This window comes from Liolophura sinensis, chromosome 13, assembly GCF_032854445.1.
Source record: "Liolophura sinensis isolate JHLJ2023 chromosome 13, CUHK_Ljap_v2, whole genome shotgun sequence".
NCBI lineage: Eukaryota > Metazoa > Mollusca > Polyplacophora > Chitonida > Chitonidae > Liolophura > Liolophura sinensis.
The window spans coordinates 11,591,715-11,615,148 of record NC_088307.1 but is presented as its reverse complement, the minus strand read 5'-3'; the positions used below and the strand labels follow the sequence as shown (position 1 = coordinate 11,615,148).

Sequence of the window (23,434 nt, the reverse complement as noted above, 5' to 3'; positions counted from 1 at the left end):
CTTTGCTGCCAATTTTGATACCGACATTTTTCAGTGTAAATGCACATGCTCTGTCATATGAAGCTGTAAATTTGTACAGTTCTGTTTTCTTCTTTGGTTCGTGGAAAGGTCTTGCAGCAACCTGCGGATGGTCGTTCGTTTCCCCCAGGCTCTATACAGTTTCCCCCCACCATAATGCTGGTCGCCGTCGTATAAGTGAAATATTCTTGAGTAAGGCGTAAAACACCAATCGAATAAAGAAAGAAAGAAATTTTCTTTTTTGGTGGGGAGGGAGGGGGGTGAGTTTGTTTGTGTTGGAAAAAATACGCTTAACGCATGTTAGCCGACAAAATTTACGATTGTATATATATTTTACAAAGATATACTATGTTATCCAGTGTTGGAACTTGCGTCTTTTATTCTTAGAATATGATAGTGTGTACACACTAGTCCATTATACTTATGAAGTGCCTGTGACCGGAATATTGCAGGTACGGGTAGAATGGCTCATATGAGTGAGCATCTCAATGGGGGAACCCGCTCAGACTCCATATAAATGGCTGACATGCTGTCCTCAGTGCATCTCATCAGCCAAATCCGAGACATCTGCAGAAACAATCCGTGAGGATTTGGTCCAGCCAAGGTCATGGGAAGCGACAATACCTCGGACTTTTACCCTGGTCACCCTGGTCTTTTATCAGCTCGGATGAAATCATCATAACCTTCATCACGAGAAGTACTGTGTGTGTTGGTCTATCCGGCAATTTGCTCCTCATTTCTCTCATAGTCCTCGTTCCTAACATGAGAAATGGTCTGAACTTTAGCTTGGCCTCGCTGACACTGGCTGGTTTGATTGTCCTGCTATTTTTTTCGCTGATCTTAAGGAGTTTTATGTTAGGCACGCAGGATGTCATGTTTGGAGATACCATAAGTATACTGAGATGTTTTCTTGATTATATTAAAAACCAATTTTGTAGTAAATAAAACCTTTACTGAAAACTGTACAGGTATAGGTAATTATTAAACCATTTCAAGAAACTTATACTCAGTATAAATAAAACAGGGCTTCTAGGGACTGACGTTAATTGTATAAATATGTAGGTAGATTAGATAATTCTACCACCACAATATAGGTAAGGTATTGTTTTGGATCGATACATCCATAAAATAGAGCGTACTTTTACAAATGTTTGAAATTCAAAACATTTCAAACAGGCCTATATAAGGTACCAATGCTAAAATAAGTGCATCAGAGTTTGAAATACATGTTCACCCATATAGTCTCATATAGGATATTCATAACTTGTCTTATATTTGTTTGAGTGATCTTCAAAAAGCCGTTAAAAACACATTATCTTCCTTCGGAGACGGTATGGGCTTGTAAGGTTATGAGCACTAACGTATGGGTAGATACATTTGGGCATCATTTGTCGACATCTCCGAAATTAGTGAAACATTTACTGAATGAAGTACACACTTACACAAAATCCGTACATAAGTGTGTAAACTTTTACACAGAATTTTAAGAGTGTAGAACAATTCAGCAGTGGCGAAGGATGGAAAAGATCTATACTGTTGGATTAACACTTTCAAAGGTATTCGAGACTGAACACTTAAAAACTTGATATTTATTTATTTGATTGTTTTACACCGTCATCATGAAGAATGTTTCATTTATGCGACAGAAGTTTACAGGTTGAACACCCGATGTTCCTGGAATAAATCCTTTTCAAGTTACTACACTCAAAAAAATAATCTGTTAATTTTAACAGGAAGTCTGTTGTCAGTGTGATACCAGAATGTGTTCTGTCATTATAACAAAGTATTGTGTCGTATTCAACATAATATTCTGTTCGTCTAACAGAATAGTTATGTTGAATTAATAGAATATGTGTGTTCTATTTAATAATTGGCACCAAGGACCACATAGCAAACAAGCTGCATTCAGAAGGCATTTTGGAAACAAACATTCTGTCTGATCAATATCGACAACTTATTTGTGATGAAACCCGCCAGGATAAATAACTTCCTCGACTGGATGCCAAAATAGTAAACAAGGATTACATTACATTTAACCAATGGGTTACAAAGCAAGAAGATCGTAGCAAATTTTCTACCAGAAAATCCAAGTGAAGGTGATTTTGAAGGAGCCTCAGACTCGCAAAATGGCCGATCTCCACGACAAATTTGAAACTGAATTTAAACCGAGACTAACTACCCACGTGTTCAACATCAAACATCAATTCTCTTCACTAAAAAAATTTCTGAAGTACACTTGAGAAGGACGAGATCGTGTTACATGATCGTAAAAATTACTCTTGTAAAAGCTCCGTGGAAATTCAAAGCGTTCATTTTGGAGCTTCTGATAACCAAGCTGCGTTTAAAACAGGTGTTGCATATACAGCAGATGGTAAATTCCCTTCCTGCTCAATCCCCAGGTGTACAAGACATGATCCATCGGCAATATGGGCACATCTCCATCCTCTTCTTCAAGAAAAGTGTAAAACGAACGGATTCACAAACGCACACTTTATAACAGAGGTCCCGACAACAGTACAGAAACAAAAAGATTTTCTATCTGGCGAGTGTTATAACACCCGAATACGTATTCAACTCAGTAACATGGAACTTTTTGGAAGCTGGACATGGAAAACGCGTAGCTGATGGTATTGGCGGGGCAGTGAAGCGACAAGCCGACAGACTTGTGGCTGAAGGGAAGGATATCACCGACGCAGAGGCTTAGTTTAGAGCACTTCTTCTCTCCTCCAGTATAAAGCTGTTCATGGACATCAAAGCCATCGACTTTAAAAGAGGAAGTTGTAACTTCCTCGCTTGGTGTTCAACATGGAGGGGATAGGGCAACGACTGGTTGGCCCGTATCAGTATAATAGCTTGGACGGGGCTGCTTTCTTGCCTTCGGTAAGTCGTCCCAGTGAAGCAGCACTAGATATAAGAGCGGTGGCAATCCGTCTTGCTACAAGGAGGCACATAACATTACATACACGTACATTACAGACGATTCCTTCGTCGTTACATGACTGAAAAATTGCTGAATACGACGTTAAACCCTAAGCACTCACTCTTTCGGTTTTGAAATAAGGGTAGAGTATATAACGCTTATAGCCCAGAACATGAAATTATGTCAGCTATAGTGTTAACTGAACTGTATGTGGGTGACGCATCATGACTGGTGTCGCCGGCATCGTGTCCCATTGACAGCAAAAGTGAAAGACAGTTAAACATTCAATAATGTTTTAATGGTTATACAAATTTCGAAATCCGTTCTGTATCCGCTCTGTATGTATAACCACAGACAGGCTTACTGTTATGCAATAAGGTGGAGGCTATAGACATCTAACGGGTTCTGAATTAGCCATCGACGTCGAAGTCAAACAATTTCAAGTGTATGCAACCCCAAATTTGATCCACGATAGACGGCTCAGTCTGACCTACTGGGCCTGACATACACTCAAAAAATCAATCTGTTAATTTTAGCAGAAATTCGCTTGTCTGAGCGATGCGAGAATGTATTCTGCTATAGAAGCAGATTGTTCTGTTAAATATACATGTAACACACATGTGTTAATTCAACGTAAAGATTCCATCAGACTAAATGGATATGATGTTAAATGTGACAGAATACTGTGCTATAATAACAGAAAACATTTCAGCAACACTCAGACAACAGACTTCCTTTTAAAATTATCAGATTAATTTTCGAGTGTAGCCGAAAATTACGTAAACAGTGCGCTATACCTAGTTCCCTTGATGCCTTGCTCTGTATTACAAGGGTCGTGGTAGAGCGACTCACCGCTACCTCATTTCCCCAGCTACAAACATATCTCGATCCTTTCGCTATATCAAGGAAGCGAGAGAACGAGGTAGCGGAATGGCTAACTTCGCTTAATCGGGTGGTCGTGGGATTCCCCCGGGCTCTGCCTGGTTTCCTTCCAACATAATGCTGGCCGCCGTCGTATAAGCGAAATATTCTTGAGTACGGCGTAAAGCACCAATCAAATAAATAAATAAATAATAAACTTGGCCTAACCATTTCGTTAAACGCCCGCTTTTACGATCTGATTTGAAGTACCAACTCTTGAACTTCGCGTTTTTCTCGTTCAGCTCCGTTGCTAAGGTCTGGCGTTGTTGTAAATACGTTTTTCATGATGAGTTCTTGGAGATATAAAAAATATCTTTAATTGAAATATTTAATCAAATTAAGCATGATGTATATGAATGTTACTTGCCCTTTCTACTAAGAAAATAAAACGAAAGTCAGTTTGGGTTTGAGATGAATATTCAGGCGTGCTACCTGGGAAGCATATAATGTATTATTGAAAGAACTGTAAGCAGAAGATACGAAGGTACAAGCTTTGAAAAACCCGGAAGAGGTCTAAAACGATATGCCTGAGAGTAATCCAGCGGCAGGAAAGCTTTAAATGATGACACGAAGGGGCATAACTCTTAGTGGATAAGTTTGAAGCAATGTGATTGACCAATACATGCGATGTGTTGGATGAAGACAGCGATGTTATACTATTAGCCAAGGCCCAAAATTTCACGTATTGGTAGCACCCAAGGAGGCCAACTCTATATATGCTGTGTTTTAACTTGTTACATTAGTTGGTCTTTAGTTCATGTTTTAATACGATAATCCTAGCAAACAGATGTCGCATCCTTTATGCAAACGTGAACTGTATTGGTCAATGTGTTAACTTAAAGTTTGCTTAGTGTAATGCAATAATATCGCTCTGCAAATCCTCAGTCAACTCAATGTTTTTATCTTGGGATATACGTTAACGAACGCAAAGTGAGGTTTTCAAATACAATGGAATGCTAAGTTTGGTTGACGAAGCTATCGGAAAACGTTTAATGATGATCGATATCTGACAGTCCAGCATAGGAAGCCACTCTGACAATCATGAGCTAGTAGACCTATGTGATACCACGTCGCAGCCACACAATTATCACATGATGCTTTCAATGCTAGTGATTGGCCACGTCCATAAAGGATTCTACAACATGACTACTCGGAGTGAAATTGCCCATCAGTGCCATATCCCAGTGTGGAATTCTTTGAAATACAAAGGTTGAGGTGGTGAAGGAACGAGGCAGCGATCGATGTATAGCAAAGCATTCTCTGTAGAGCATTGCGATATCATAAGCCGAGACAATTATACACGAAGAGCAGATAGTTTTAAACTTGCGGTTATGTAGTTTAAAGAGAGACAGAATCGACGCTGGTGGAGATGTCGTTTGCTAGGATAAATCTTGCAGCGTTGGTCACGCTTTTAATTAATGTACCATACCTAAAATTCAGCATAATCAAACCATAGCCTGAACTTGCCTATCTCTCACACCAGCCGGTCAGAATCGATTATGTGTCTTTTTAACGGCTTCTCTTTACTTCCACGACAACAGTGATCATTGGTCCAGTCTAATCATTTACTACAGTGGGCCCGGTTGTTCAACTTAAGTGTATCAGTTAACACCGGTAGTAAGTCATATTACATACTTACGATTTTAACGGAAGCCAACAACCAATACAGCTGTACAGCAGTAGATTTAGTTTATTAGAATTAGTAGGGTTAGCATTATTCCTGGGACTAGTACAAATCTGGGGATTTGGTTTTAAGTTAAATCTGGTGTCTCGCTACATGTGTAGCCTTAAGACACTTTTGAACAACCGGAACATTAATACATGTCTTTATTTATTTATTTATTTATTTATTTATTTATTTATTTATGTGAAGAATTTTTCACTGACATATGTCAGGTTACTTGTGCACAGAGGAAATCGGGGTACCTTAAGTACACCACTGAGCTTCTACAAGTACCTGATATATGTCAGGTTACTTGTGCACAGAGGAAATCGGGGTACCTTAAGTACACCACTGAGCTTCTACAAGTACCTGATATATGTCAGGTTACTTGTGCACAGAGGAAATCGGGGTGCCTTAAGTACACCACTGAGCTTCTACAAGTACCTGATATATGTCAGGTTACTTGTGCACAGAGGAAATCGGGGTGCCTGAAGTACACCACTGACCTTCTACAAGTACCTGATACATGTCAGGTTACTTGTGCATAGAGGAAATCGGGGTGCCTGAAGTACATCACTGACCTTCTACAAGTACCTGATATATGTCAGGTTACTTGTGCACAGAGGAAATCGGGGTGCCTGAAGTACATCACTGACCTTCTACAAGTACCTGATATATGTCAGGTTACTTGTGCATAGAGGAAATCGGGGTGCCTGAAGTACACCACTGACCTTCTACAAGTACCTGATATATGTCAGGTTACTTGTGCACAGAGGAAATCGGGGTGCCTTAAGTACACCACTGAGCTTCTACAAGTACCTGATATATGTCAGGTTACTTGTGCATAGAGGAAATCGGGGTGCCTGAAGTACATCACTGACCTTCTACAAGTACCTGATATATGTCAGGTTACTTGTGCACAGAGGAAATCGGGGTGCCTGAAGTACATCACTGACCTTCTACAAGTACCTGATATATGTCAGGTTACTTGTGCATAGAGGAAATCGGGGTGCCTGAAGTACACCACTGACCTTCTACAAGTACCTGATATATGTCAGGTTACTTGTGCACAGAGGAAATCGGGGTACCTTAAGTACACCACTGAGCTTCTACAAGTACCTGATACATGTCAGGTTACTTGTGCATAGAGGAAATCGGGGTGCCTGAAGTACATCACTGACCTTCTACAAGTACCTGATATATGTCAGGTTACTTGTGCATAGAGGAAATCGGGGTGCCTGAAGTACACCACTGACCTTCTACAAGTACCTTATATATGTCAGGTTACTTGTGCACAGAGGAAATCGGGGTACCTTAAGTACACCACTGAACTTCTCCAAGTACCTGATATATGTCAGGTTACTTGTGCATAGAGGAAATCGGGGTGCCTGAAGTACATCACTGAGCTTCTACAAGTACCTGATATATGTCAGGTTACTTGTACATAGAGGAAATCGGGGTACCTTAAGTACACCACTGAGCTTCTACAAGTACCTGATATATGCCAGGTTACTTGTGCACAGAGGAAATCGGGGTGTCTGAAGTACACCACTGACCTTCTACAAGTACCTGATATATGTCAGGTTACTTGTACATAGAGGAAATCGGGGTACCTTAAGTACACCACTGAGCTTCTACAAGTACCTGATACATGTCAGGTTACTTGTGCATAGAGGAAATCGGGGTGCCTGAAGTACACCACTGACCTTCTACAAGTACCTGATACATGTCAGGTTACTTGTGCATAGATGAAATCGGGGTGCCTGAAGTACATCACTGAGCTTCTACAAGTACCTGATATATGCCAGGTTACTTGTGCACAGAGGAAATCGGGGTGTCTGAAGTACACCACTGACCTTCTACAAGTACCTGATATATGTCAGGTTACTTGTGCATAGAGGAAATCGGGGTGTCTGAAGTACACCACTGACCTTCTACAAGTAGCTGACAAGATCCATAACTTAAAACTTCAGCCAAAAAAAAAAAACATAGTTGGATAAGAATGTACACGGTTAACAGGTAATGCTGATCATTGCTGACAAACTACTTACCACACCTGTACCAGCAAAAGTCCGAAGTGGGACGTATCACGTCACTTCAGTGACGCTGGACATTCCACTGCAGTGTCGACAGCGCGGCGTCACAGTGAGTAGCCCAAATACGTCACAGATGAAACCGGAGCACGAGACATGTTTAGAGGTGCACAGCAAAAGACTTGTGACGTTCAGGCCCTATATCACACTAACGCCACCTTTTGTCAGAGGAAAATCTGCCGATACCCCATTATTACCCCATTTGGTGGGGATTTAGCAGAAAGAGCGTCTAGCTTAAAATATTTGCGTAAGTCTACAGCTACCATAAACATATATAAAGACCCTATACTTCAAGACAACAAATTTTAGCCATCTACATGTGTGCCAGTAGAACATACCCATACATACATAATCTGAGATAAAACTTACAGAGAGAAACCTTTGACTGTATAAATGTAAACAATACAATACAATAAATAAATACTTGCAAATATAAAGTTATGGGGGTAATCGCTTATAAACATTCAACTACAGTAATTACTAAGCTATACTTATGGTGGCCCCTTAAGCTGGTTGCAAGTCGGAGAGAGCAATGATCGATGTTTTTTAATCAAATTTTTGTTTAGCAAAATTTCCTCGTTTTAAACTAGAAGTGTTAAAAATGACAGAATTATGAGGTGTGAGGTATAAGCCTAGACCGAGATCAAACTGCTTTAGACTTATTTTTTTTAGCTTAGTGTCGGTCATCGTGAGGCGACTGTACGCCAAGGCTATATGTATAGGCCTAACGAGGTATTAAAATGCTCCAGCAGATGATTATTTGTAACCATTATAAAATCGAAAATTAGCCGCGCGAGATCTACAACTGACTTTCTTCGGTTCGCCGTATATACAAATCTATACGTGGGTGGATAAACAGTAACAATTACCAGTATTTACAGACGCAGGTACCCCACCCATCCGGTTGAAACGTGTTGCGACGTTACCATGGAAATAAACTTAGTAGAGTAGTCTCCCCTTATCTCACCTTTGTACATTGATTGCATTTTCAGAACTGGGTCGCGTGGAAAACACAGGTAGCTACTATTAAACTATCACTGCGGATTGAGAAAAAAAAACAGTTCTAAATCGATGAAAAATACTTGGCGACGTTCAAAAGTTTCCTGTAATCCGTTTAGGAGTGTTATTTATTTTGAATCGGGGACCCGCGTCGGCCGGACTGAGTGAAATTTGAGAAGCGAGCATCTTTCAGCTGGGACTGTCACTCTGAGGGCACGCTGTGAAGTCACGTGACCGCATTGGCTCGAGTTACGGGATTTCAGGCAAAAGACGCGTGTGACTGTGACTGTGCTAGTATGCGGACGACTGGAGATGTCCGCTCTCAAGAACCAAAACGGATTTCCCTGACAGCGGATTTACCGGGAACTTCATAAAATGTCGTCTTCTCGTCGCAAAACGCGCCCAGGTGAGTTTCTGTTGAGATCGTTTGTAACAGGTGTGTTTGACGATCAGCTTGTCGTTTTGTCGTTGTGGGGTTGCCTATCGGAATATGGCGTCTCTCTGACCCCACCCTTCCAACGCCCCTACCCCGCCCTAAATCAAGGAAGTGTCAACTTTCGTTTCGACACAAGGGTGACTGATTCTCCTAATTGGCCAAGGTTGTTTGTATTCACACCACGTGCAGGGCAACATATTAGACGGATGTTTGTAGCCTGTCAGCCTTTCTAAATTAAGAAATCCAGCAGTTCGCCGATCGTCTTGTATTTCCTGGGGGGACAGCTAGAGCACGTAGACCTACATAACAGCTGGGAAAGGCAAATCGAATCGGATTCGCTGGTATTTCACAGCTGTTTTGTAGTTTAGCTTAAAATTCATTGAAATGCTGATGTGAAAGTTCATAATATTTTCTAATCGTCAGAAATTATCAGAAATTCCAATATTCTTAAGCGGAATAAATGATGTTTCATACTGTAATAGGCCTTTATCTATTTATCTGCGTATCAGTATTGTATTTTGTTTTATTGGGTCTCCATACTCAAGCCTGCTCACAAATATTTCACTGTCAGACAACAGTATGGGTGGATGAAGGAAACCAAAATGATTGCAATATAAAATATATAAATTATAATATATTTTTTAAATATGAAAAAAAAATAATAAAATAAAGAAAGAAAATAAATACACACATCATTTTTCCAAAACACCTCAAAATTAATTTTTTTTTAGTGAAACAGGTCTTTAGTTTTATTTTTTCTATCAGTCAATTTAAGGTATAATATCATCAGACAAGCCATGTGGCCATTCGCCGCAAGCCTTCCCGTGCATGTTTACATACATGTATGTATCGATCCAGTGTACTCTATTATTCAGCTGGAAAGCCATCTGTTTCAGACTTGAAAATTTTAATATCTACATGATGTTGACTGATTGTAATCTACTGTGTGCAAAGTAAAGTTCATATTCATGATGAGATGCGTCTAACTAGATGATTAATTACTCATGTGTATGGGTATCAAGGCTCCTGTTTGTGTATATATACCTGTGTTTGTGTTTGTATGTATATTATAAATTTAAACTTATATAGGTGTAAAAGTAGGCTTTTTCTGATGTGGAGAAATGATAGAATATTAATAAAACAAATTGAGCCTTCTCAAATGTGTATACCTTTATATTCCGACTGCAGTCTGGAACGTCTTGTTTTTATCAAAGAATAGAATATACATGTAACAGCTTGTCAAGCTTTATGGGTTTATTCTCAGCGAACAGATTTTCAAGTAAGGACGTTCCAGAGGGCTGTGGACAGCTGTATACAGGGAAAGATCAAAACAGATAATAATAATACTATTAAGACAAACGGTAATAAAGTTCATTATCTACGTTAAACTTAGCGCTCTTAAATAGTGCTCAACCGTGTGTGGTTTAGTAATTAGCAAAGATTCTTCAGCGTCTAACAAAGCCTGGTTCCCATGCTTAACTTTGTAAAATTGAGAAACTTTGAAATGCGGTGTTAAAGAGAGAGAACATTGCCTAATATGCCGACTAACAGAAAGAAAACCGAGATTTTCATAAAATATTTACATATATATTTGTTGGATTACAATGTTAATACATTTATCACCACTAACAGGTATAGTGCCACGCCTTATATTCCTGAAGTTATCCTGTCAGCCTATATATGGGTATATTGAGTATGTACACAAAAGTATTGAATGAAAGCCTATCCGGATGTAATAAACAACCTAAAAATTCACCCCCAAAAGTGAATGTTTAGGGGAAAATAAAAGTGGGAAAAAAAATACATGTTGTGCTTAAACGTTCTTGTTTTCCTTCCAAACAAGCATCAAGAAAAAAAAACAACTCATTCCGGGAACATTCTGGCAAACTGAGCCGCTTGAAGTCATGGGCGAAATTTTGGGTTGTTTACTGTAATGGTAAGAAACCAACACAATCCAATGACCCGATTCCTCTGGACTTAGCACCACAGTTGGTACTATTTTGTAATGTGTTTATTAGCTAAGGGTGAAACACATAACGTTTGGGTTGTGACCTTGTCAAGATTTACAATTTTCTTTAGACAAGACAGGTTTCCCAGAGTTTAACCTCTGACCCTGACAGCTATCTATGGAATGCAGGCACACTTTGATTGGTTGTTTTCATTGGGCAGTAGTACTATTAGTGGGTTGTATAGCAAACAGTATGTGGACAGTCACAGTGTTACCAGAGGCTTTAACATGTTGACTGTGCCCAATGTACTATCTCATTGAGCTGTATAGTGGTTACAACACTATAACTACCATGACTTTATGTGTACAATGTAGGTATTAAGTAAATAATAATTATTGTAATGTTGGTAAAGGTTTCTAACCAAATTAAAGGTGAAAAAGTTATACTGCCTTTTTTATTTATGTATTTTTTTCTTTCTTTCTCGTTTTTTTTTTTTTTTTTTTTTTTGAGAGGGAAAGTACTGATTTTTGTTATACTGCTGTTAATAGACTTTTTAGTTACAGTGGGTACCAGGAGACCAGGAATCTTGTGAACTGTAAAGTTAGCATGTTTGTGACATCCAAATCCAGGGATTTTTTTTAAAGAATTCTTTGTTGGCTCGTAACTTGATCCTATGAAAAAAAACATCATAGTGTAGGTTTGCGGGGAATTTTCTTTTAGTGTCCTGGGTAGCGAAATAGATGAAAATTTTACAGAATCTAACATTGAGTAAAAATACATTCAAAATTTCTATCATGTGCCCCTTAAAAACCTTTAAGAGTAAGACCCATTTTGGAAAGGGAGAGGGGAGGGGGGCAGCCCTGTTAAAGCTAGCATATTTTTAATGGTGGCCTCATCTGTGCCAAATCAGGCAGAATCCAGTCAGCTGACCCACAAATTTCATCAGAACTCCAGACCTATGGTGTAGGAGGAGCCCCTCTGCTGGACACTGAGCCCTGGGGAGCTAGAGGGGGTTTATTTACCCTGTTAAAACATATCATTTGACTGGGTAATTGAGGGGTCACAAAAGGATTTCCATGTGTTATTTAGTAACCGGCCTGTAATATTACATCACCCATACAGTAGCACCCTGGGAAGGCTGTTCAAAGGGGGATGAATCTATAGGTAGGGGATAGGACTGATTAAAAGAAAGGGGATTTTTAGGGAGGGGAAAGTTGTTCTTCTGGATATAAGAAGAAATGTATGGGGTTAGATTGAATAAATTCATTGAAGCTTGAGAATGCTGTTCTTCACACTGAATTCATGTTACCAGCTTTGAAACAGACAAGGTTTATAGTTATGTACATGTATTTAGTATGTTATGTGCAATTTTCCCAGTTTAAATGTGAACAAACACAAAGTTTTTTACACCTACATGTATACATGTAGTTTTTTTAACTTGCATTCTTTCTCCATGACCTTCAGTGTTTTCATCCAAGTGAAATATTTTGAGTGCATGGAATACAGCTTAAGTAAATAATAACCATAAAAACAACAGGAAAAAAAAATGTCAGATAAGAAAAAACAATGTGCACGTTTGTGCTGGAAGTGACAGTTTGATTGTTCAACCTAGACCATTCTATTAGCATTTTTAGTTGTGCATCTCCTATATTTATTCAGTCGAGAAAACTTGGTACCGTACTAATATTAGGAAGTGCATGTTGGGTGAAGAGAAATAATGTGCACAGTTTTCAGTAGGAATCTTGCATCTACATTGACAGAAACAAACCATTTTAGCCTCATTTTCACAATGACTTTAAGGATAAATTTCACTAAAAAAAACTGCTTTAGAGGTTAAAAAGGTTAAAAATTTACAGTACCTCGTGTACATCAAATCAACAGAGCTACAGTATTACACATTACATTTATTATTAACAATTCTCCACTGTGTGTTTTTGTTTTGTTTTGTTTTTTGGAAGTTTTACGGTACCTTGTCAACTTTTCTAGCTACCTTTTCCTGCCCTCAAAACTTCATTCAATTTTTTGAATTCATTGAATCCTTTATGTTTCAGACCTGGGCCCCTATTTATTAAACGTCTTAAGACTGGAGTCAAAAAATCCAACACAGCTACAAATAATATGTTTTATTCTAAAGCTGGGATTAAGATAATCTTAATCCCAGACCCTAAAAGTTTAAGATTTGTGCGCATACTGATTCTTAAATGCAGAACACTGGACATTGTACATGTAGTAGAAGTTGAGTTCTTTCCTGTTCTGAGTTTGGCTTTTTAACGACTTCATAAATATGTCCCCCCTAATCAGCCTTAAGCCAGTGTAAGGTGAGTCTGTATGAAAGTAGGCCCATGGCATTAACCTCTTCATGTACATGTACTTATTGAATGAAGTATTGACCAAATGTGAAAAGGGCTTTAACTCTTACAATATTCTTTGTATATATGTATTTGATGGTGGTTTTGAATAATGCTATGCTCCAATTATATACCGGGGGTACACACAGCATTTGCATTGCTATCCTTGGTTGACAAGGAAGAAGGTCTCCACTACTTTTAAAGAACTAAAAAAACCCTTGTGTACTGCATGCTGTGTACATGTTCTAGGCTGAAGCGTGAAATCATTTTTCAAGTCTGCGATCACTCCGAAATACTGTATATTACATCAGCAGTTTCATTACTTAAGAATTCAAGAAGATGGGCAGTGGATGTGAAATCATTTATTGCAGTCATTAAGTGCTTAGTAATTATACTTACTAAGTGTAACATCAAATGTTAAGTTTTTATTTTTAACTTAAAGTGGACAGGTTTTTAAAAAAAGAAGCTAATGTGGGTGGCTAAGAGTGTAGAATATATGGTAATTATAATGATGATAGATTTGGGTGAAATAACTGTGTCAGACAATGAACATCCAGTTCAAAATTGTATTAGATTGTTTTTATAAAGCTGTCCTATGTATGGGTTACTTCAGCCCGAAATAGTTCCATGTACCTTAAATGATCCAAAATTGCACCCACAAAAATGCATTTTTAGAGTCAAATAAATGTCAAAAATATTATTTTTGGTTATGATTGTCCCGCTATTCCAGTAAGATATCAACCTGCCTTCAAAGCAAACTTTAAAACACCTTTCTAAAATCAGTAAAACTCTCAGGTAAAATGAGAAATTTAGTCATGGATGAAATTTTAGGTCATTCATTAAGGGTAATAAAAGGCCCTTATATTGACTTTCAATACCTGCTTGAACAACCAACCAGTTTAAGCACTATAAAGTACAGTGTATCTGACTAATCTCCTACCACAGATTATTCCGTTCAGTTAAACCCGATTAAGAAGGTCCTGCCTGTACATGAGTGGAATTAACGTTGTATTCATGATTCCGTGCTCATGTATATCATATGTATCAATTATCAATTATGAAAACTTAATGGGAGAACTTCATTAGATCTGTATTAAGGAATCCTAGCGCAGCGTTATTACCAAGGAGTCTCTCAGCAGTGCATTCGCTGTGAGTTCAAGTCCAGCTCATGCTGGCTTCCTCTCCGGCCGTACGTTGGAAGGTCTGGCACCAACCTGCAGATGGTCGTGGGTTTCCACCGGGCTCTGCTGGCTGCCATTCGTATAAGTCAAATGTTTTGGAGTACGGCGTAAAACACCAATCAAATCAATAAATAAATGTATTAAAGAGTCAGTTAAAGGAAGCATTGATGGCCTGATGAAAACTTAGCACTGAGTACATACATGTACCTTGTGCCCTATGTTCACTAAATTAGTGCAGGAGCCTCTCTCACCAATGTGGTGGCTGGGAGATGAAGTACAGCTGATGCCGGCTTCCTCTCAGATCATATGTATAAAGGTCTGCCAGCAACCTGTGTCTTGTCATGGGTGTCCATAGCACAATTCTAGGGCTAGCCTTCATAGACAATTCGGCCAGTACTGCTTTAAACTCTACAAATACAACTTTCAACTTGATAAATATAACCTTGCTCTGGTGGTCTTTATTGCCAAACCGCATTGATTTATTTATTTATTTGAGTGATGTTTTATGCAGTACTCAAGAGTATTTCACTTATACAACGGTGGCCAGCATTATTGTGGGAGGGAAGTGGGCAGAGCCCGGGGGAAACCCACGACTATCTGCAGGTTGCTGACAGACCTTCCCACATACGACCGGTGAGGAATCCAGTGTGAGCTGGACTTAAACTCACAGCGATCACATTGATGGGAGGCTCATTGCACTGAGCTGGCATACCAACCCTTTTGGCCATGTAGCCCCTCCCCCCACCCAAAACCATTTGGGGTAACAACATACTGAACATGTACATAGTCAGTGAATAAGTGTATCTTATACTATATAAGCCTGTACTTGTCCACTTGAATGATATGTACTTGAGTAATTTATGTATATATATATATATATACTTGAGTATATACATAAATTACTCAAGTATATATATATATATATATATATATATATATATATATATATATATTGTATTGCATTGCACCACACTGCCACATCATCATCACATCATCATCACATCTTTCGGCAGCTCATAAATGTAGCAGCCTACCAGCCGTATCAAAATTTCAATAATGAATTTCAGTCCTGTCTCAAGGAAGACGATAAAAGCCAGATGCCAGATGTTACAGATTCCTTCTGCTTCTCTGAATAACGTCAATATCATGTACAAGTACATCGTATGTATGCTGGTTTTCAGAATAGTAAGTACAAGCAAGCATGCATATATTGTCTGTGGGTATTTGGGTACATGATGAAGGTCTTAGATGGGTTTACTGTAGTTCTTCAACCTTTTCACATGTTTGTAAGATATTTATTCAAGCATATTTTTTCTGTGTAGACTGAGAACAGAATACTTTTTGTGAAGCTTTGATATTGGCCAACCCAACCAATGAGGTTTTATCTCCAAAATTAAAAAGTGGAAAAAATCACCCTAAAGGTTGCTCTTTCTTACGCAAAATTTGAGAGTAAATAAGTTTCTTGCATGATTATTTTTACAGTCATGGCTGATCTTTTTTAAAAGAATAATAGTAAAGAATAATTAGCAGTTATTTTGGATAAGATAGTTTATGAATTATTGAGGGAGTAATTTTATTTTAAGAATGGTACATGCTTACTGTAATAGAATCTGTTTTTTCCTGGGAGAGTCCTGATAACTCTTTCATAGTTGCTCTGAAGATTTCCATGTGTGAAAATGGAAAGTGTTGCAGTTCAGAGATAAGGAAGTGATGCTAAAGGCAATGTGTGAAAATGGAAAGTGTCGCAGTTCAGAGATAAGGAAGTAATGCTAAAGGCAATGTGTGAAAATGGAAAGTGTCGCAGTTCAGAGATAAGGAAGTGATGCTAAAGGCAATGTGTGAAAATGGAAAGTGTCGCAGTTCAGAGATAAGGAAGTAATACTAAAGGCAATGTGTGAAAATGGAAAGTGTCGCAGTTCAGAGATAAGGAAGTGATGCTAAAGGCAATGTGTGAAAATGGAAAGTGTCGCAGTTCAGAAATAAGGAAGTAATGCTAAAAGCAAAAAACACTAAAATGAAGTACATGTATATGTCAGAAGAAACACCATTAAATACTGTCCAACAAAATAGTTTGATTTATTTTTTTTTAGAATTTTTCCCACCAAGCAAAATGGTTTTGAAGCATTAGATTGAACTGTGATCTGCGGTGGACCGGAAGGTATTAATGACATTACATCCATGTTTTCCGCTTGCAAGAGCTCATTTTAGGGTTCATTTGGCAAATGTACTCATAAGTCTACGTGTATGTGTATTTTTAGTGATGAAATGTAGCAACCCACATGTATGTGCGTTAAGTGGCCAAAACCTGATTTGATGTCACTGATCCCAATATTGTCAGAATAGGCCAGCGTAGAATTCAAATTTTCAAATGCATTTTACTGGGTTGAAAAAATTCTAAAAAATAAATCAAACCATATTTGTGGACAACGTTTAGTGGTCTTTCATCTGACATATACTTCAGTGTGTTCTTTGCCTTTAAAAATTCAAAGTATCTGCACATTACTCGAACAGGTAAATTTTTATGATGTAATTAAAATCTCTTAATTCGACCTAATGTTTACCTTTTTTTTTAAACTGGCACAATTCACTTGTATCTGGCGGATTCATGCACCTTTGTAGCGTTAGTTCACTTCTTGTGAAGTAGCATTATAATTTTGTATCAGAAAAACTCAACTCTTGGCACAAAAAAGTCATTTTAAGACCCTAATTTTCTCCTGAATGTGGAACTTTACATTCCAAACTTTCGTTCATAGACAGTAAGTAGTTACAAGCACCCAGTAATCTGGCTAAAGCACTGCAGGGTAGATCTCTACAAAGGACAGGGGGAGTTTTATTACTGTAGCACGCTAGGCAGCACGCTATCTGCCTGAATGGATCAATTATGTTACGTCAGTTTCGTGTTTGCAAAGGTGTTCAGTCAGCTTTCAGTTCCTGAGCCGATTGTTTGTTATTAATTACCGTACCTGTAATAGTGGGTGTGACCTGTTGTATTATAATCAGCATAGGTGTGTGGTAAAAGCTCTGAAATCTGAAGTAATAAACGTATAGTATTGGGACTGCTTCGATCATAATTACAAGAGGTACATGTACATGGGTCAAAGAGCTGGGTCATTCATTCATTTTTATGAGTTCAAAACCAAAATGATGACCTCAATTTGACCGAAAGTCATGACGTTGATTTACAGTACCTGCCAATGGAATCTTTGACAAATTTTCACACTTTTACGAACAGTGTATAACAGGTCATTTTTATGATCTTAGTTTTTGTTACGTGGGAAGGTCTGACAGCAACCTGCAGATGGTTGTGGGTTTCCCCCGGGCTTTGCCAGGTTTCCTCCCACTATAATGCTGGCTGCCGATGTGTAAGTGAAACTTGAGTACGACGTAAAACACCAATCAAATAAATTAATAGTTTTTGTTGCAGGTCTGTATCAAACATTTTCACCCTTGCACTGTATGTTACAATTGACTGAATTGACTGAAAAAAAAATCAATATTTTGTCGTGAAAGACATTGGTAAAGTGATAGGGAACACAAAGAGACAGGAATTAGTAAACAAAAAATGACAAGAAATTAATTTAGATGAATTCTCATGAAAGTTAATATACAGTAGATATATTTTGTATACTACAAAGACATATGTTTGTGATGTTTGCTATAGTTGTTCATACATTGTGTGTCTATCTCTAGACAGTTAAACAAATTTCAAGCCATGGCATGGGCGCGTGAGAATGGGGAGGTAGGAGAAGGGGAATTGACCATTTGGGACAATTTAGGGATAGGATCATTAGTTGGTCACAAGAGGCCAGTGTCCTGACGTACAAGCAGATTTTTAGAACGTTTCAATCATTGCATTGGCCATTTGTTGGGTGTGTACGGACATTAATACACATGGAGGTCAGGGGGTAGGTTTATTGCCTATTGATTATTCATTGACTTCCGCTTATTTTAATTACCTGTACCTGAATCAATATTGATAAACAGGATCACACCTGGAGTGCTGCCAACAGCCACTAAATGGCTGTGTGAGATGGAAGTTCTGACTGCACTTCTGGTAACGTACATGTACGTGTACAGGTAACTAGAACAGTCCAGACACATGTACATGTACAAGTAACTAAAACAGTCCAGACACATGTACGTGTACAAGTAACTAAAACAGTCCAGACACATGTACATGTACAAGTAACTAAAATAGTCCACATACATGTACGTGTACAAGTAACTAAAATAGTCCAGATACATGTACATGTACAAGTAACTAAAATAGTCCAGACACATGTACATGTACAAGTAACTAAAGCAGTCCAGACACATGTACATGTACAAGTAACTAAAATAGTCCACATACATGTACATGTACAAGTAACTAAAATAGTCCACATACATGTACATGTACAAGTAACTAAAATAGTCCACATACATGTACGTGTACAAGTAACTAAAATAGTCCAGATACATGTAAATGGACGTGTACAAGTAACCAAAATAGTCTAGATACATGTACATGTACAAGTAACTAAAATAGTCCAGATACATGTACATGTACAAGTGACTAAAATAGTCCAGATACATGTACATGTACAAGGAACAACATGAGCTTTAATACATGTAGTCCAAAGCTTTTCTTACATTTAACTTACCATAGTGTACACATATACACACACTATGCCAAAGACTTAAAAATGGTACTTGTTGCCGCCTGGCTCACCGCTGAAGGGTTTATAGAGCAAGGAAACATGACTGGTTGGTCCGATGTCAGTGTAATGTGACTGGGTGGGGTGTCATCTCTGGTGTCTTCATCATGATACTTCAGTGGCAGCAGCACTTTGATGGCATGGACTTGCCCTGGCACAAGAAGACACAGTATTCATACACATACCTCTCGTTGTCAGACGACTGAAAAATTATTCAGTATGATGCGAAACTCCAAGCATACATATAATAACATTCAGTGTAGTTTTCACAAATGCACAATTTGGTCTGTAACCTGTTGAGTAGTTTAATTGGCTTGGTTGTTAAGCATATTGTCAATTTTTCTGAATAGAATCATGCAGAATAGTGTACACTGTACAGTGACCAAATAACACCTGATATTATAACTGTTACTCAACCATATTCATAGTTGGGTCAATGACACATACAAGAGTACACGAAACTGCCTTTGATGTTAACTGTAAAAAAAAAGATAGAGGTATAAAGTTCAAAGAGGGAATAAAAAGCCTAGCTGAGGTTTATTATTTGTAAGATGAAATCATATGAAGCCAGGCAAAGCTGTTTGTGTATACTTTTTATCACGGCTTGACTGCATTCTCTCATCATGAATATATATATGTATATATATATATATATATATATATATATATATGCCCGATATATCTGATATGTGTAATAGCTAGCATACTGATATGTATGTTGCAACAGGAAATTCTTGTGATCTGACATCATTTACAATGTGATGACAGGCCTTTAGCTACACATCAACCAATACACGTATACGTCTGTGTGCATCAGAAAATTATAAGGCTGAATTACGTTATCAGACTAAACATTATCATTGTTATCAATATCATATCTGTTATCAGAATTATCAGCTGACATTACTCAGTTTCAGCAGAGCGTCACATACACAGCCGCAACAGGTACTGTGTTCAGAAGAGCAAAGTATGTTATCGGGAATTCAAGTCTTGATCTTGTGTTAAGGATGTTAAGTTATCTATATATCAAGTGCATTGATTACGGTATCTATTTAGCCTACAGATTTAATTGAAAAATATGCATCATTAAAGTGAAATAGTTCTCATGTACATTCATGTACAAATATTTTTCATACAGGATATCATCATACATTTCAAATAAACGTTAAAACATACTCTTTTCTTGCTCGAAAGACAAATAGAATTCTCTGACAGTCAGAAAGATTAGTAACTTTAATAGTCAGGCATGAACTTAAAAGCCAAGTAGTACACAGTAATTATCTCACAGTAGTTCTCAAGTGTAATCTTTATAGTGATTGGTGTAAATGTATAGATCTACTAAATGGTAAACTATAGTCCCTGGAGTAAACCACCAACCTTTGGCAAGCAACTGATAAACTTAATCATGCTTGAATGCTGGGCAGCTCTTTAACTAAGTACTTGCAAGATCGTTAAGGTGGCTTGATGAGACCTGCACAGTGCGTAATCAACAGCTACCTCATAATGTGCCACCAGTTAAGGCCCTGAGATCTCTGCATGAAAAGAATTGATTGATTAGTTGACCAAAGATGACTCTAGGGGACGGTGTCTGAGGCTGGGTGTGGAGACTAACACCTCATGTATAGAAACGCATGGGTATTCTGGTTACAGCTGTTGAAAGACAAGTACATGTAGCTTGATCACTGGACAGGTACATTTAGCTTGATCACTGGACAGGTACATTTAGCTTGATCACTGGACAGGTACATTTAGCTTGATCACTGGACAGGTACATTTAGCTTGATCACTGGACAGGTTCATTTAGCTTGATCACTGGACAAGTACATTTAGCTTGATTACTGGACAGGTACATTTAGCTTGATCACTGGACAAGTACATTTAGCTTGATCACTGGACAGGTACATTTAGCTTGATCACTGGACAAGTACATTTAGCTTGATCACTGGACAAGTACATTTAGCTTGATCACTGGACAAGTACATTTAGCTTGATCACTGGACAGGTACATTTAGCTTGATCACTGGACAAGTACATTTAGCTTGATCACTGGACAAGTACATTTAGCTTGATCACTGGACAAGTACATTTAGCTTGACCACTGGACATGTACATTTAGCTTGATCACTGGACAAGTACATTTAGCTTGATCACTGGACAGGTACATTTAGCTTGACCACTGGACAAGTACATTTAGCTTGATCACTGGACCAAAACTTCCATGTATATACATGTAGATACTTTTGAGATGTGACTGACAGTATTTTGAATCCCAACAGATTTTTATTCAAAGCAATTAAAATTCTTCTGAGAACTGATTAATCAGCAGGGTATGATTATGTGTGCACAACTGTTCAATGGGATCAATGAGTCTCCACTTTACTTAATTGCTTATGTGCACATGTGTATTCATTCGGGCACATAAATATACATGCATGAATGTTCAGGTAAGCCAGTCCTATTTGTGCGGGTTGGCATTAGGTGATTCCATGCAAAAAAATGTTCCCACAAAAGACAAAGTGAGTCACCTTGGGTTACAGGTGACTGACTTCAGACCAAGATCAGGCAGTTAATATACATGTACTGTATATACATGTAAGTAGCACATGAGGCATACATAGGAGACACTGCATGTTGATCAATAGTATCCTAAATGACCTAAAATTTCGTCCCTGACTAAAACTGCTCATTTTCCCACACTCTGGGAGTTCTGTTGATTTTTGGTAAGGTGATTTGAGAGGTGTTTGGCAAGTAGGATGATATCCTACTGGAATAAATTTTTTTTATGTAAATTTTAATACCAGAAGTAAAATTTCATGAGATCCATTTGCCTCCAGAAGTGCTCGTTTGTGGTCAGATTTTTAATTCATTTAGGTACCGATGTTTTGTGGTACCCTATTATATGTACAGCACAGAGAGAACTCTAATTCCTCAACCTTTTAACATATGAAGAGCAACTTTCAATGCAATTTATGCACACTTTTAATTTGATTTTGGAGACAAAACTATATTGGTTGGGTTGGCCAGTTTCAGGACTTCCCACTTGCCAATTAACATCACTTAGGGTTTTATTCTGTTCAAGCTGAACTGCATGTAGTAGCATGCAACTAAAATGTAAATGTTACATGCAACCAGTTGTGTAGAATTACTCAAAATGCTCTGTTCACATCACATTTAATAAACAATACCATAGCTAGACAATGTAAAAGGACCAGGGTCCAGTTTCACAAAGCAGCGTACAAGATCATTTTATCATAGACTTGTACGACACTTGGTATGTCACCATTACTGTACCATTGTCCTACATGTATATGCGCGATTAGTGTACATGTACAACATATTTCTGAAACTGGGCCCAGGCCTGGATGATAAAGCATAAGAAACTGACATACAATTTTGACCCAACCAACTACCCCCACCCACCCCCCAACCCCACCACTATCCCCACCCTGTCCACACTTTGTACATGTACGAAAACAGCATTTTTACACAGAAATAACATGTCATAAAATAGTACTGTTGTTGCTGAAATTCATTTTTAGTAAGATATCATCCTGCCTTCCAAACAAACCTCAAAAACACCTTTCTGAGGTCAACATAACTCTCTAAGTCACAAGAAATGTACAAATTTGTGAACGAGTGTCTCATACATGTACATGTATATATACATGTGTGCGCACTGATATAACGGTAGGGATTTCTGAAGCCTGACGTCCTTAAATATACAGGTGCAGTTACCTGTGTTTTTACCTGGTGTAGGTGCCCTGTATATTGATCAGGACTGCATGATGTACCCACCTGTGCATTGATAAACAGGAACTAATATATTTGGATATTGTGTCTAAGGGAGAGGCATAGTATACAATGGTCTATCTGTTAACCCATCAGTAGGGTACCGTATTGCCTCAGGGTCAGAACGGTGCGAACAATGTCGTCATTTATTGCACTAATGAATATTCAGTAGCCAGACATTCTCACCTGAATGCTCTTGTCTGTAAGCAGCTGGTGAATGTCAGGAAATTACAGTTTTATTTTTCTGGAGTTTTATTAGTTTGTAGGAATCTGTAGTCCTTGAAAAAACGCATCTAATTTGTGAGTCTTCGTATACAGTGCCGGTATCTAAAGCAGCGTATACATGTATATGTATTCATGCATGTGCTCTTCAGTAATGATGCTGGCATTATAACACATCATTTGAATTAGATCATAATT

The 23,434-nt window shown here is 38.2% G+C and overlaps 1 protein-coding gene across 1 annotated transcript in view; it reads left to right on the top strand.

Annotated features, from left to right (window-relative positions):
* The first annotated feature begins 8,902 nt into the window (after positions 1-8,902).
* LOC135481079 (protein crumbs-like) overlaps positions 8,903-23,434 on the top strand; it is a 94,699-nt gene continuing 80,167 nt past the window's right edge. Inside the window, exon 1 of the mRNA XM_064761010.1 lies at positions 8,903-9,020. Within this exon, the coding sequence (XP_064617080.1) occupies positions 8,990-9,020 (31 nt within the window). The 5' untranslated portion in view covers positions 8,903-8,989. The remainder of the gene's footprint in view (positions 9,021-23,434) is intronic.